At 43.4% G+C, this 16103-nt stretch overlaps 1 protein-coding gene across 1 annotated transcript; it reads left to right on the top strand.

Moving 5' to 3' along the window:
- The first annotated feature begins 1426 nt into the window (after nucleotides 1-1426).
- On the top strand, nucleotides 1427-3637 carry LOC148093690 (endogenous retrovirus group K member 10 Gag polyprotein-like). The gene is made up of 2 exons (XM_087813727.1): nucleotides 1427-2144; nucleotides 2190-3637. The coding sequence occupies exons 1-2, from the start codon at nucleotides 1427-1429 to the stop codon at nucleotides 3542-3544; spliced, it is 2073 nt and encodes a 690-aa protein (XP_087669853.1). The 3' UTR covers nucleotides 3545-3637.
- Nucleotides 3638-16103: the final 12466 nt, after the last annotated feature.

Genomic DNA, 16103 nt, shown 5'->3' with positions numbered 1-16103 from the left:
TATAATATAAGTGAGATTATACAGTACATGTGTTTCCTGTAACTTATTTTACTTCTTATAATGCCTCCAAGATCCACCCATCTTGTCCCAAATGACAAGATTTCATTTATTTTTATGGCTGGATAATATATCATTCCAATTATATATACATTGGATTGACATTGACAACTGCATGGCCCTTGACAAGCACAGCAGGGGATCCCTAGTGACTAAAATGACTGTTTGGGCTCTCAGTGTCACCTTTAGGCTCAGAAACTAGGGATCATGCCTCAACCATTTTCACTCAGTGGTTAGAGCATCAGTCGGCAGACTAAAGGGTCCCAGGTTCAATTTCAGCCAAGGTACCTCGGTTGCAGGCTCGATCCTAGCCCCAGTCGGGGCACGTGGTGGAGGCGACCAATCAATGCGTCTTTCTCATGTAGCTGTTTCTCTCTCTCTCTCCCCCTTCCATTCTCTCTGAAAAGCAATGGAAAGAGTATCTTTGGGATTAAAAAAAGAAGTAAAGAAAGAAAAAAGAAACTAGGGATCAGGACATCGTGGTGGTGGCCAGAGCCAGTGGTGTGCACATGCTCAGGTGTGGAAAGCCAGCTGCTGGTGTCTTTGTAGTGTTACAGGCTGATTGCAAACAAGTGGTGAGGGCCAGGGACAACTGTGGTTCACTGGCAGCTGCAAGAGTCCTGGTTGTTGTGCACTCTTGTGGCTTTAGTGTCTCTCCATGGGCACACACATGGCATTGTGGTCCAGTGATAGGTGTTTGGCTGTGGGGAGCCGGCGGGACTCCCCCCGGGGAGGACCCGCCGGGCGAGGTGCTGCCCAGGGAGAAAGACCCGGGAGGCCCGCTTGCCCTAGTGTCATCGAGAGAGAAATCTCTGAGGCATTGACCCGAGTGGTGGGCAGCGGTGCTAGCACTCGCCCTGCTCCCCCCGCTCCCCCTCCTTAGGGACTTGGCTAAGCTTAAGATTGACAATGCTTGCATAGGGAGGTACCTTGATCCAGGAACCGTGGCCGGGTTAGAAGTGCAGCATGTCCCAGCTACCAATGATGTATGTACGAGAACAAGGAACAGGGCTACCAATGATGTATGCATGAGAACAAAGAGCTAGGTGGGGAACATACATGGGACAAAGGTTACTGATTAAACCGCTGCCTTACTGAATGCGCTATAATTACAAGCTGAAAAATAAACTCGGGGCTCAGTCACGTACTGAAGCCCTCCCGATCCCATCCTGTCTCTTGTCTTTCTTTTCCAATCCTCACCCCCTCAATCAGGTTACTGCTCGACTGCCGGCAGGCTCCGGCAAGTGGCGCCCGAACAGGGACCTGAAAACCTGGGAACACGGTAGAGGACACCGCTCGGGGCCGCGCGGATAGCTATCGGGTAAGTGATAGCCGGAGGGAGCGGTTAGCATATCGGGAGTAAGAAATCATGGGCCAGGAGAACAGCAAGGTGCTTTTCGCACAGGTTTTGAAAACAATGCTCCGCTCTAGGGGCGCTAAGGTTAGTACTGCTCAACTGCGGAATTTTTTGCAGTTTGTGGAGGAGGTGTGCCCCTGGTTCCCGGAGGAGGGCACTGTTAATCTAGAAACTTGGAATAAAGTGGGAGAGCGTATACAGGGTTTTTTCCAGGCACACGGCCCTCAGAAAGTGCCTGTAGAGGCTTTTTCACTCTGGACCTTGGTCCGAGATTGCCTTGATCCCCGGCATGAAGGGGTGCGCATGGAGCCACCCCCTGCAGAGGCACCAGTCGAGCCTGTGAAGGGTTCACAACTGGGGGGCGAGGCTTCCGCGCCCCCGGTGGAGCTACTCAGTGTCCGGTCAGACAAATTAAGCCCCAAGGAGGAACAAAATTTAGATGAGGCTGCGGCAGCTTATGAAAGGGACAGGTATAGGGAATTGGTGTTCCTGTCGCAGGAATGCACAGACAAGCGCAATCTCCTGGCCCCTGACCTCACAGTTGAAGGGTTGCAAAAGCAGATGCAGACCATGATGAGCCAAGTACGAGCCTTGCAGGAGGTCATGAAGGAAACTCCACCTGAGGACCCACAGGGCGGGGGTCGTGCTGGCCCCGGGCCGCCCTTTGGGAAACCTATGGCGGCCGGCCCTCTGCTCATAGATTTAGGAGAAGACCCTCCAGACTATCCTGGTGAGGAAGGGGGCATCCCGGCTGAGGGGAGTGGAGTGGGGGTAGGAACTCCCGTCGGGGTCCGGGTTCTCGATCCTCGGGAGAGGGCCATGATTGCCCTGGCCCAGAAGAGCCCAGGTCAGGCTCGGGACCCTGGGCGGGGAAAGGTGCGCACAGACGCCACCCCAATGTCCCCCTTTCAGATGGCACTTAGCCAGGCTCGGCTAAGAGGGGAAGACCTGGAAGGGTTTGATTCTGAGTCGACGATGTGTTGTCCGGTGTTTGAACAGCCTGGCCAGGGTAATAATCCCCCCCAGAGATTTTATAGCCCTATGGATTTCAAGAAATTAAAAGAGCTTAAAATGGCTTGTGCACAATATGGGCCTACGGCTCCGTATACAGAGGCCATTTTAGAGGCGTTGGACACGGAATACAACATGTGCCCCAACGATTGGAAACAGCTAGCTCGAGCTTGCCTGTCTGGAGGGGATTACTTACTGTGGAAATCTGAGTATACAGAACAATGTGAGAAAGTCCATCGATTGAATGTGAGGAATAACATACCCTCTGACCTTCAGGGTCTGCTGGGGGAAGGGCCGTATGCGGACACCCCGGCTCAGTTACAGTTTGGGGTAGGGACCTATGCCCAGGTCTCTGCCGCGGCCAGGAAGGCCTGGAAGAAATTACCTACTACTAAAAATGTAACTATGGATCTGACCAAGATCAGACAGGGCCCGGATGAGCTCTACCAGGAGTTTGTCTCCCGGCTCCTTGATGCCGCAGGGAAACTGATAGGGGACGGGGAGGCTGGGGTGATCATTGTGAAACAATTAGCTTTTGAAAATGCTAATACTGCATGCCAGGCAGCCCTGCGACCCTATCGCCACAAGGGGTCCCTCAATGATTACATTAGGCTTTGCCAAGATATTGGGCCCTCCTACACGACGGGAGTCACCCTCGCTGCTGCCCTGCGGGGACAAACAATGCAGCAATTTCTACAGCAACAGGGAAAGGGGCGCGGCAAGGGACGGCGAGTCCCTGGGCCCCCCGGCAGTTGTTTTTCCTGTGGCCAATTGGGCCATCTCACCAGAACTTGCCCGCAGAGGCCTCCTTCTGCCACTCCAGGGGCTCCTGCGGGGCCTCCCCGTGGGGCGCCTCCAGGGCTCTGCCCGAGATGTAAAAAGGGGAATCACTGGGCCCGTGATTGTAAGTCCAAGCTTGATCTGCAAGGGCGGCCTCTTAGCTTTCCCTATCAGTCGGGAAACTGGCAGAGGGGCCGGCCCCAGGCCCCGCAAACATATGGGGCTCTACAGGGGGAAACCTGGGGGAAGCCCCCCGGAAACAATCCATTTGTGACCTCTTCCGAGCCACCCCAGGGAGCGCCGGACTGGACCTCAGTTCCGCCGCCTACACAGTACTGACCCCGGCCATGGGAATGCAGGCTCTGCCTACTGGGGTCTACGGTCCCCTGCCCGCAGGAACGATGGGACTCCTCTTAGGACGCAGCAGTAGTACCCTGAAAGGATTGTTAGTGGCCCCTGGAGTCATAGATCAGGATTATACCGGAGAGGTGAAGGTTATGGCTCATGCTCATCACAATGTGGTGACAGTAAATAAAAGTCAGAGAATTGCCCAGCTTATTTTGTTGCCGCTGATAGAACAGGGAAAAGTCATGACGAATAAGGCTCGCGGGTCCCAAGGATTTGAATCTTCCGATGCTTACTGGATGCAGCCCATTAAGAAGAATCGGCCAGAGATGACACTTTGGATCAATGAGAAGGCCTTTAAAGGTATACTGGATACTGGGGCGGATGTCTCAGTTATCTCCTTAAAGCATTGGCCTGCCAGCTGGCCTATTCAGACTGCACTGACCGACCTACAAGGTATAGGTCAGAGCAAAACCCCCAAAATCAGCTCTGCTGTTTTACGTTGGCATGACAATGAGGGACATCAAGGAGAGTTTCAGCCCTATGTCTTATCAGATTTACCTGTAAATCTGTGGGGGAGGGATGTCATGGAGCACATGGGGGTGTATCTCCACAGCTCGAGTCCAGCGGTTACACAACAACTACTTAATCAAGGGCTGCTACCAGATCAAGGATTAGGAAGAGAAGGGCAGGGCATTACTGAACCCTTACAACCCCTGCCCCGGCCAGGGCGCGCCGGCCTGGGGTATTTTTAGGAGGGGCCTTTGACTCTCCTGCTACCCATGCCGATAAAATTACCTGGAAGTCAGATCTTCCTGTATGGGTAGATCAATGGCCCCTGACTACTGAGAAAATAAAGGCTGCCCAGGAGCTGGTGCAGGAGCAGCTCCAACAAGGCCACATTGAGCCGTCTAATTCTCCCTGGAATTCACCTATATTTGTGATCAAGAAGAAATCAGGGAAATGGAGATTACTCCAGGATCTTAGGAAGGTGAATGAGACTATGGAGCTCATGGGGGCCCTCCAGCCAGGCTTGCCTTCACCTGCGGCCATACCCCGTGACACATATAAAATTATTATTGACCTGAAAGATTGCTTCTATACTATTCCCCTTGACCCCCGAGACTGTCCGCGGTTCGCCTTCAGCGTACCATCAGTAAATTTTCAGGAGCCTATGCAGCGATATCACTGGAAAGTGCTGCCTCAGGGAATGGCCAATAGCCCGACCCTGTGTCAAAAATTTGTGGCAACAGCCTTAGCTCAGGTAAGGCGCGAGTATCCAGCAGTATATATCTGTCACTATATGGACGACATCCTCGTTGCCGCTCGCCATGAGGGACTGCTTCTCCGGGCATTTGCGAAAATGGAATCTGACTTGCAAAAACAAGGCCTGGTCATAGCCCCAGAAAAGGTCCAGAGGCAGCCCCCGTTTTCTTATCTTGGTTTTCATCTAGAGCCTGACCGATTTTTCTGTCAGAGAGTTCACCTTCGGCTAGACAAGCTCCAGACCTTGAATGATTTTCAAAAGTTGCTGGGGGATATCAACTGGATTAGACCTTATCTGGGATTAACTACAGGGGAGCTCAAACCATTGTTTGACATTCTCAAGGGGGATGCAGATCCTGCATCCGCTAGACAGCTGACCCCGGAGGGACGTGTCGCCCTTGGGAGGGTGGAGCAAGCTATCCGCAGGCAGCAGGCAACATTTTGTGATTATAGTAGACCTTGGCAGGCCTGCATTTTGGCCACGGGCCATTCCCCTACTGCTGTTTTATGGCAAGACCGGCCACTACGGTGGGTGCACCTCCCTGCTTCCCCTGCCCGGGTCCTTGCCCCTTATTATGAACTTGTTGCTGTCCTTATTCAACAGGCTCGGGAAGAGTCCCGCCGCTACTTTGGCAGAGACCCTGCAAGCATTCTGGTACCATACACACGGGAGCAGATCAACTGGCTCTTCCAGACCTGTGATCCCTGGGGGATAGCTCTGGCTGGGTTCCCTGGGAAAATTGATATTCACTACCCTCAAGACAAGCTTCTACAATTCTTTCTCAGGCATCCAGTCATTTTTCCAAAAATGGTATCAACCACCCCCTTACCGGGGGCCGTTACTGTGTTCACTGACGGGTCGTCCTCTGGCATTGCAGCCTATGTGCGTGGGCACCAGGTTACACGATGGGAGACCCCATATTCTTCCGCCCAGGAGGTAGAGTTAGCAGCAGTACACCGGGTACTTTTAGATGTGGCCAATGAACCTCTAAATATTTTCTCTGATAGTCAATATGTAGTCAGAAGCCTCTCTGTTGTTGAGACTGTCCCGTTCATTGGCACTACTAATTCCACTGTGCAACAACTGTTTATAGCCATCCAAGCTGCCATCCTAAATCGTACCCAACAATGCTACTTTGGGCATCTTAGGGCCCATAGCAACTTACCTGGGCCCTTATCCCATGGAAACTGCCAAGCTGACTTGGCCACTAAGGTGTACCTCGTTGGGGTGCCTGCAGCTCGGGCGGCTCATGCCCTCCACCATCAAAATGCCCAGTCTCTTCGGCTGCAGTTTAACATTCCCCGAGAGGCTGCCAGACAGATAGTAAAGGAATGTTCCACATGTCCTACCTTTACTAGTGTGCCTCTCTATGGGGTTAATCCACGGGGTCTCCTGCCCAATCATCTGTGGCAGATGGATGTAACACATGTGCCTAGTTTTGGTAAGCAACGGTATGTACATGTGACCATTGATACCTACTCCGGTTTCCTTACTGCCTCCGCCCTCACAGGGGAATCAGGATCTCATGTCATTACACACTGCCTGCGCAGCATGTCGATCCTCGGGCAACCTAAAATCATTAAGACTGACAATGGCCCAGGTTATACTGGGAAAAAATTCCAAGTCTTTTGTGCACGGTTGGGTATCCAAACGCGTACCGGGATTCCCTATAATCCGCAAGGGCAAGGCATTGTAGAACGCGCCCATGGTACCCTAAAAAACCAACTATTAAAACTAAAAAAGGGGGAGCTGTACCCCCTGTCCCCACAGAATCAGCTCAATCACGCACTTTTTATTCTCAATTTTTTGATTTTGGATGATAAGGGTCAGTCTGCAGCTCAAAGGTTATGGCAAAAGCTCGGGCCCTCTGATAAGGCCATGGTCAGGTGGAAGGACCCCCTTGAGGGTACGTGGCACGGACCAGATCCTGTACTAATCTGGGGAAGAGGGCATGTTTGTGTTTTCCCGCAGGATGCAGAGACGCCGAGGTGGCTCCCGGAGAGGCTGGTATGACACGCGGCCCAAGACGCTAGAGGAACGGATGCAGGAGCTAACAATGAACCCTGAGCGTCAGTCGCGAAGAGCCTGGCGGGTACAACAACGCGCAGAGCAACTCAGCAGAGAGCAAGGCATGACTGTCACGCCCGAAACTCTATTCCTGGCAATGCTGGCTCTGCTTGCCGCGGCCCCTGGGGCTAGAGCAGGAACTCACTGGGCCTACCTGCCTAACCCACCTCTGCTGCAGCCAGTGACGTGGCAGCATGGAGAGGTACCTGTGTACACCAACGACACATGGACCATGGGGGGCCATTCCAGCAGGCACCTGCGAGCAGCGCGTGCTCCGGACTTTTCTTATTCAGGACACGCTAGTGACCAGCCTATTTGTTTCTCACGAACTGACCAGGTAGCCGGTTGTTTTTCCACAGCCGAGTTGGCTCAGTCTTGGGTGGAAGGGTTGAGGAAAGAATTTCCCTCAGCCAGTGACTGGAGACATGGTATATTAGGAATGGCTGGTCTGGCTGCCATCGTCCTGTTAGGTTTTCTGCTTACCCCATGCATTCTTAGAGCATTGCTGAAAGATGTACAAATTCTTAGAGTAGGACTCCACGCCTTGCAACTACGCACCCGTCCTGCCCCGCTTGAGCCTAGACCTTATGTTTAAAAAATAAAAAAGGGGGAGATGTGGGGAGCCGGCGGGACTCCCCCCGGGGAGGACCCGCCGGGCGAGGTGCTGCCCAGGGAGAAAGACCCGGGAGGCCCGCTTGCCCTAGTGTCATCGAGAGAGAAATCTCTGAGGCATTGACCCGAGTGGTGGGCAGCGGTGCTAGCACTCGCCCTGCTCCCCCCGCTCCCCCTCCTTAGGGACTTGGCTAAGCTTAAGATTGACAATGCTTGCATAGGGAGGTACCTTGATCCAGGAACCGTGGCCGGGTTAGAAGTGCAGCATGTCCCAGCTACCAATGATGTATGTACGAGAACAAGGAACAGGGCTACCAATGATGTATGCATGAGAACAAAGAGCTAGGTGGGGAACATACATGGGACAAAGGTTACTGATTAAACCGCTGCCTTACTGAATGCGCTATAATTACAAGCTGAAAAATAAACTCGGGGCTCAGTCACGTACTGAAGCCCTCCCGATCCCATCCTGTCTCTTGTCTTTCTTTTCCAATCCTCACCCCCTCAATCAGGTTACTGCTCGACTGCCGGCAGGCTCCGGCATTTGGCCAATGAGGTTCAGGTGCACAGCTGAAGGGGATAGTTGCAGGTAAACCAGTGACAAGAGACAGGGCCAGATCCAGGCTCAAAAGCAGCTTGGGAGCCCTGGCTGTTAGTATATATGCCTGTGGCTGCAGAGTCTCCCCAGGGACATGTACAGAGCAATGGAGGCCAGTGATGGAAGTCGGGCAGGGCATGTGAAGGTACACACCTTGGAGGCAAGCTAGAGGTGAGTCCAGTGGCTGGATATAGGGACAAATCCAGACTCATAAGCTGCTGTGGGAGCCCTGGCTATAGGCATACACTTCTGCGGCTGCAGGATCTCAGCATGCACAGGGCAGTGGAGGCCAGTGGCAGCAGTCAGGTCAGTGATGTGCAGGTGCAGAGCTACAGGCGTTAGCTCAAGCACATTCATGGCAGTATGGGTCAGCTGTTGGGGTTTACCCTGGTGTCTTACACCTGAACAGTCACAGTGTCTTGGGTGGCCTGCCAATTTAGGGTGCCCTTTAAGACTGGGAGATCCTGGAAATTTTAACTCTCACACATGTCCACACCCAGCTTCCGGCAATTCATCAATTACAAGTTAGCTGTTCTTTTCCTGGTCCTGGTTCCCACAAAACAGAAAACTTCAAAAAGTTGTGATTCTCTGTCTCTTTGTCTGTCTCTCCAACTGTGGGACAAAAGTTTGCCCTGACCTCAATTCTCTTATGGACCTAAGAGGAGTTGCATATTTTGAGGTTTTTCACCTTTTTTTTTTCTTGTGTGAATGAGAATGACAACTTCCAAGCTTTTCAGATGCCAAACCAAAACCAAAATGCCACTCCAATTCTGTAGTAAATTCCCACTCTTTAAATTATCTAGACTGTGAGCAATCTCTATTTTCTAGATAGGATTAAATCATACATCACAAAAATTAAGAGTTTAATCATATTACCTAAAATTATGGTAATACCTACCTCACAAATATTAATATAAATGATTAAAACTGATCTTTGAAAGAAGGGTCTATAGGAGCAGGGACATTTAATATTTTTATAGTGTTTTAAAATATTTTATTCCTATCATGTCCAAGTATTATGCTTCCAAACTTAAAAGAAGTTATTTAAGAAGAGATGGAGATAATAAAAAGAAGGAAGGACAGGAAACAAGAAAGAAAATGGAATACAAGTGGGAAATGGGTAGATATTATTGATGCTATTTAGTAAGAGGTTAATAGTAGCTTCCAATAAATTTCCAACTACAGTTAGAAGACCCTTCTCATATAGTAAGATCTTAAGTAGTAAGAGAGTGATAACCATATACAGTGTATGTTTAAACTGCATGTTCGTTTATTTTTTAAAAAGGTAGATAGAAATAAGACAGCATATATAAAGGCTAACTAGATAAAAGGGAGTTTTAGTCTTTATTTTGTTTAGAATAGACCGTTATTTTGTTGAAAATGGGATCAAAGGCTGAGGTCAGCAGAGTGATTGATGTCAGGGGAGAGAGATTAGACATTTGATAATGTATTCTCCTGGAGGATATGGAGAAGGTTGGATTTGAAAGCACCAGTATTTTAAAAAATGATGCTATTAAACTGTTTCCCCTCCTGGGAAAAGTTTAGGTGTCTGTTATAAAAGGACACCTTTTCCTTTGGGCAAAATAACTAAAGCAGAGCTGAGAGATAGGATTGCTAAACCAGGTGTCTGAAGATATGGGAGATGGTTCCTAAACCATTTTATACGTATAACCTTGAAAAAGTCCTTTAGTGCTCTCTGTGTTACTTACCTCATCAGTAATATAAATATAATAGGGATTTGGGAAAGCTTAGTGAGATAATGTCTCTAATGTGGATTTAGAAATAAATTAAAGAAATTAGTTTCTGGCGTGTACAGCCACTGGCAAGAGTGATAAAGTGAACACTTGCAGCAGGTACTGTGTCAGAGGACCCTTCAGGAAAATACATTCACACCTTTAAACTTATGAATAAACTAGCATAAAAGACTGGTTATGATTTTTAAATTAATTCTAAGTTTGCCATTTAAACATTGTTAGCAAACTCAGACTCCCCACATGGAAATAATGTGGGATTAATTTATATTTATTAATATGAATCTTAAGTTCTATCCCATAAGCTAGGCCAAATAATAAAAACTTTTGCATTTTTCATATTTATTATCCTGAAACCTCATCTAACTTGGAAATGAGTAGCTATAAGTAGAAATAAGGGAGTTTTTAGGTGTAGTGTTTTAAAGCAGAGGATTTTGTCACAAGAAGCTTCCTTAAACAAGATAACTTGTGGTTTACCACTCAAAAATCTTTGTCCAAGAATAAATACCTCCAAACTCTCTTTTGTAACCCTTTTGTCTTTGAAACATCTTTTAATTAGGACTGTATATGTTCAATGGAATTTCATTTTATTTTAATCAGAAAAGTCTTACTCTCGTGACATCAATATGCAAATCTAATTTTTTTTTTACACTTCCATTCTCTTAGTTTCCTGCTGCCTCAATGCCTCACAACTACCCATTTTCATGGCAAAGCAAAGAAACATGTCTTTTGTATGGGATTATTCTTTGATAGAATGAAGAATCACAAAATAAGAGAGTTAACAAATATAGCGTTGTCAGGCAGTGGAGTAAGATATGGTAACATCAGATAACAGAAGTATAGAAGAGACAAGGCTGTGTTCAGGAAACTATTCCATTTCTCCCTGTGCTCAAAGGAAGACTACATATCTCTGGTACCTTGTGTCTATGTGGGGTCATGAGATAACTTCTGGCCAATGGAAACTGAGTGATAGTGTTATAACTACTTCCAGGCCAGATGCATAAAACATATCCAATGAATGATTCTCTTCTTTCTTCCACTTCCATAGCAAACTTGATGGTCCTTTCTTGAGACTAGTAAGCCCAAAATGAAGACTAGATTTATAAGAAATTGAGTATAGTGTAGTGTATTATAACTATTGTTTCCTTTTCCCACTAATTTGGACTATGATGTTATTGAGAATTGAATTTTCATTATGTTCAGCTACAGGAATTTTAGTTACCTGTTACCACCACATAGCCCAAATACAAAGAGGCATTTGAAGGCATAATTTTGCAAAGGGTGCGGCTCACCTGGTTTTTTGACTCTGAGCTCCAGATTTAAATCTAATTTTTTAAAGAATTTTTCTTTGGTCATTCCTAAAGCAGAATCATTTAATTCCATTATCCTGGTATTTTGTTAAGGTATGGTAGAATTTTTTATCAATTACTGAACTTTAGGATCAACTGTATTATGTAACAAGATATTGATGATAATCTATAAATCATACCAAATTTGTAATGTGTTGCAATTGACTTCCCTTAACTATTTAATCATACACGTATTTTCTATGAAACTATAATGGGACTTGAATAGCACAATTTCAACCAAAATATTCTCTACATTCTTTCACATGTGTAATTCTTAAATCAACACTAAAATAACCATATTTTATTCTGATATTATTATCACTTGGAAGTTTTGAGAAAGTTTATCTTTCTATAGGAAGGAGACAAGGTCTCTCTTGAGTCTTTTTTTCTCAGCGTCAATATCCCAAGGAATGATTAAATAGGCCAGAATTTGCAATCTCTCTCTCTGTCTCTCTCTCTCTGTCTCTCTTTCTCTCTCTCTCTCTCTATCTTTTTCAGCCAATTTTCCCTGATATGAAATAGAAAAATGATTGAGGAAATGGAAAGTGTTCTAAGGTAGAAATTATGTTCTTTGTAACATGGTTGCCAAGTAAGAATGAGGCAGAAATGCATCTATGCAGGCTGAGTCAACTACAGAATTTGATTATATAAATTCTGTGTGCTGTATACCTGGTCTGTTTTTGTCCCTAGTCTGTTTTCCTTTATTTCTCTTGCAATTGAGGAGATCTCAGATGTATGACAGGGGAATTAACTCCTCAGGAGAGAAGGGTAATTATTATTTTGAAAACAGCACTATAAAACCATTTATGCAAATCACCCAACAGGTAGGTACATGAACACTAAAGGTATTACATTTGTTGGGCTAAAAGATATGAAAAGAAAAAAAATTCCATACCTCAGATGGATTTTAAATATTTCAGTTTATCTTAACATTATTATTGAGAATATACATTTTTCCTTGCATTTTTATTTGACAAAGTAATTTAAAGAGGAAAATTGCTCTTTCAGTCTATTGTATTTGTGGCATTAGGAATGATACAGATTTCACAAACCAAAGGTAATTCAGAGATAAAAGTCAGGTCACTCGGGTCTCACTATCTGAAAATTATCAGGTCTTGCCATCTGATAATTTTCCTATCATGGAGAATTAATGTTTATTTTTCATAAGAAAATTTGATAATTTTTTGCATTTGTGCAGTGATCAGTAGTGGAATTGAATTTCTTGGTCAATTTCCTAAATAGTGTATTTCTGGAGAACACACAGTATGAAAAAGTAGGTAGTCTCAGGGATTTTCTGACAGAAAATTGGCTAAATGAAGCAAAAGAACTAAGATTGAAAGCTTTATGAAAATTCAACCCTATAGAAATATTGTTTAGAAATCCAGAAAGAACATTAAATACCAAGATTACTATCAGGAAAATAAGTGAAGGAAGTGGAAAATGTAATGAAGAAATTTCCTATAATTTTTAATACCTTAGGAGGAAAAAAAGAGTCTTCATAAGACAAGAACCTAATGTATGGAGAGTATATTCATAAGTAAAGTATTTGCATCACTAATAAGCTGGCAGAGGACTGAGAGAGAAACAACTTTCTGTGTCTCTCCTTGTCTCAAAGAAGAAAGCAGAATGTCTACTCTGGCTACATCAGGTACCTACTTGTTTCATACTAGTCCAGTTAGAGTTATAACTTATAATGGGAGGAAAAGTAGGTAAAGAGACAGAAAGATGGATGAATAAGCTATAACCCCCTATCTTTAAACTTTTAAAAAAAATCAAGGGACATATATACTGAGACTGTCACCTTCTTTGCAGACCACCAAAAGTCTTCTTGCCAAAGTCCACTCCATTTATTCATCAGTGACTTACAGTTCCAAATTGCTACAGCTTTGGGGACTGTACTCCAAATCATAGTTCATTGGGTTTTGGTCAGATGACACTTCTCTTTTTAGTTTTTTTTAGGATCTGAGTTCACTTCATTCACTTGCACAAAATTCTCACTGAGTCAGCTCACAGTAACTTCGGTATATTTATTATTTTGGATTTGGGTATAGCTGTGCTGCTATAAGCTTTGTGGTCCTTCTGAAAAAACCTGGGTTCTCTCCAAGACTCAAGATCTGACTCAAGATGCATTCTAAAACTCAAGATATGACTTTCAGAACAATGAAACTGAGATTAAATGAGATTTAAAAGAGTCATATTTTAAGTGTCAAATATAATCCCAAATAAGGTTCAAATTTGATAGGGAAAGTACTGTTCTGTATACAATAATATAAATGACTGAAGTTCCTACATTTTAAGTTGTTTTGTTTTATAATTTGGAAAGTTACATAGAAATGTAAAATAGTCCTAATAATATGTGACTTTGGATAAAGTTTTGAGCGAACATTTTACCTTTGTGAATAAAAGTAGGGTCCCCCAAATGGAAAAAAAAATCATTCCCATTTACAATTTAAAAAAAAAATCTTTATTGTTGAAATTGACATTCTTTTTTTTCCCCATTGACCCCTTCTACCCCGCACTCACCCACTCACAATTTTTTTGGAGGCAAGGTTTCTTCTCTATCAGGAACAAAAACTTGTAAGGCTGTAGAGCATGGTAGAGAGAATTCTTTTCTTTGTCAGAATCTTAACACTATTTGACGTGGACTTTATATTAGAACAAGATTTTTTAACTTTGACATTATGGACATTTTGAGTCAGGTCATTATTTGTTTGGGGGACTTTCCTGTGTATTTTAGGATGTTTAACAGCATCCTTGGCCACTATCCATAGAGGTCAATAGTACTACCCCACCCAAGCCCACCCCTGCTATTTGTGACAACCAAGAGTATCTCCAAATGTTGCTAAATATCCTCTGAGGAACAAAATCACCCCCAGTTGAGAACCACACTATAGAAGTTTTGCTAGGTTTAAGTTAACTTTGGAGGCTGATAAGAGAGTCTGGGTCACAAGACAGTCTAGGAGTTGAGGATAAGTCATTACTGAAGGATGTCACAGTCTGAAAATAAATAAATTATTCTGTACACCTGCAAATTCAATTACTCTTTCTGATGATTTTCTTTTCACCATGGTTTTATACTTTTGTTAAAATGTTAAAGATTATATTATATGTAATGTCAGCAAAAGAGGGGGGTGCAAATTTAAATTTGAGTGGGAGTTTTTAGGGAAAAATTTTCTAAGTCTAGGTGGTGAAGGCAATCACAATTATGATGAGATTTTTAAGAAAGTGAATTTCACAGGATACTGGACCCAGTCAGTTTCTTTGAAAAAATACTACCTCTCATCTCAACTTAAAAAGAGTTTAAGTTTACATATATTATTAACATCAAATATATTGTCTATCAGTATTTGATAGGACATGTCTAATAATAATTCAGCATTTTGAAGACCAGAGCAGAGAGTCTTTAGATCCCAGATAATAGAGTACCTGGCACTGTTATTTGTGTTATGAATGAAAGGGGACATTAAATTTCTCCTAATTTTCAAATAATGCTTACCAGTTATGGATAGAAAAAAACTCCACTGTTTTCCTATTTGTAAGTTAAGAGCGAAACAGCATGAGTGGGCAAGTAAGTGACAGGTATGTGACAATGTAGTGATTTAGCATATAGAGAACATGTAATGAGAAAACTCCAGTCTATTCTTATCAAGGGAAGCTCATGTAAATTATACAGAAGTCTGTTTAAGAGTGACTTCAAAACACAAAATTTGATGAACATAAACATAAAAATTTACATGTTGAGCTATACAAGTGTAGGAAATATTATATGAAGTTAATGTGATGTCACTGAAAAAATAAAATAAATAAATAAATAAAAGCTTTGTGAGGATATAAGTTAAAATTTTTTGGAAGGAAATTGTTGTTAGTTAAGATTGTAAACTCATTCTATTTGGAATCAGACCTTACCTTGCAAGGTTTTTGGGTCTTCCACAATACTCAAAGTTACTGAATGATTGATAATTGCAGAATGCTCCCTGAAAACATTCCAATGGACTCCCAAGTGGAACACAAGACCTACTGTGTTTTTAACATTATCAAATGATTATTGAATGGGGAACCCAAAATATATTTTAACAGGAGTATCAGCATTCTGCAGGACTATTTTTATTTTTACTCAATACATTAAATGGAGATATAAAATTTGAAAACTGAAGAAAAAAACAAATATTTAAAAGGTTTTAAAGGACATAATTTCTTATATGAGTGAAGTTAGTCAGTTAAATTTTAGGTTAGGAAGAGTGAAGTCTTAAATAATGTGTGATATTAGGAGAATATATAATCTTATTAATATTTATAACATCATAAAAGATGTGTGAAAAATATATTTTGTCATAATCTCTTCTCATTTTCCTCACCTCTTTCAAGAGTCATAATGAGTAAAATCTTTAGGAGCTACAGTCTACCTTCCAACCCATTTTCTTCTTTTATCTGACATACAATTTCTAAATACTATACCAACACCTCAGATAATCACTTACATTAAGGTTGAAAAGGAAGGAAATTAAGTGTGACAAGGAAGCAGCTATGTATTCATTTTTCATTCACATTCTAAACAACTCATTATAGTGTAGTCCTGGTCTTTTTTGAGTTATGTCTTACACTTGCTTCAGGTAACTTAGAGTTATGATTTTAAGGTTCATAAAATTTTATAGTAATTTATTTTTTGTTTCTCTTTCTCTGCTAAAATCCATTTGGCAAATAATATATAATTTTATTTTTAATTTATAAGAAGCAGAAAAAAATCACGATATGAATAAAATAAAGATCATTTGCAATAACTATTTTGTAAATGATACAAAATATCTTCAAGTGTTTTATTGAATAATGCACATTGAATTAGAAAGAACTCATATAATACCTTATCTGTTGCTTTTAGCCAAAGTTGTTTGTATATATGATATCAATTTAA

The sequence above is a fragment of the Miniopterus natalensis genome, chromosome 2, assembly GCF_054644295.1.
Source record: "Miniopterus natalensis isolate mMinNat1 chromosome 2, mMinNat1.hap1, whole genome shotgun sequence".
NCBI classification, from domain to species: domain Eukaryota; kingdom Metazoa; phylum Chordata; class Mammalia; order Chiroptera; family Miniopteridae; genus Miniopterus; species Miniopterus natalensis.
The sequence above is the reverse complement of the archived record's forward strand: the minus strand, read 5'-3'. Positions and strand labels throughout refer to the sequence as shown.

Excerpts from the sequence above, each read along its gene's own strand:
- LOC148093690 (XM_087813727.1), top strand. The coding sequence starts at position 1,427 with ATGGGCCAGGAGAACAGCAAGGTGCTTTTCGCACAGGTTTTGAAAACA. Across the intron at positions 2,145-2,189 it reads AGACCCTCCAGACTATCCTG|GAACTCCCGTCGGGGTCCGG; the intron begins GTGAGGAAGGGG and ends GAGTGGGGGTAG.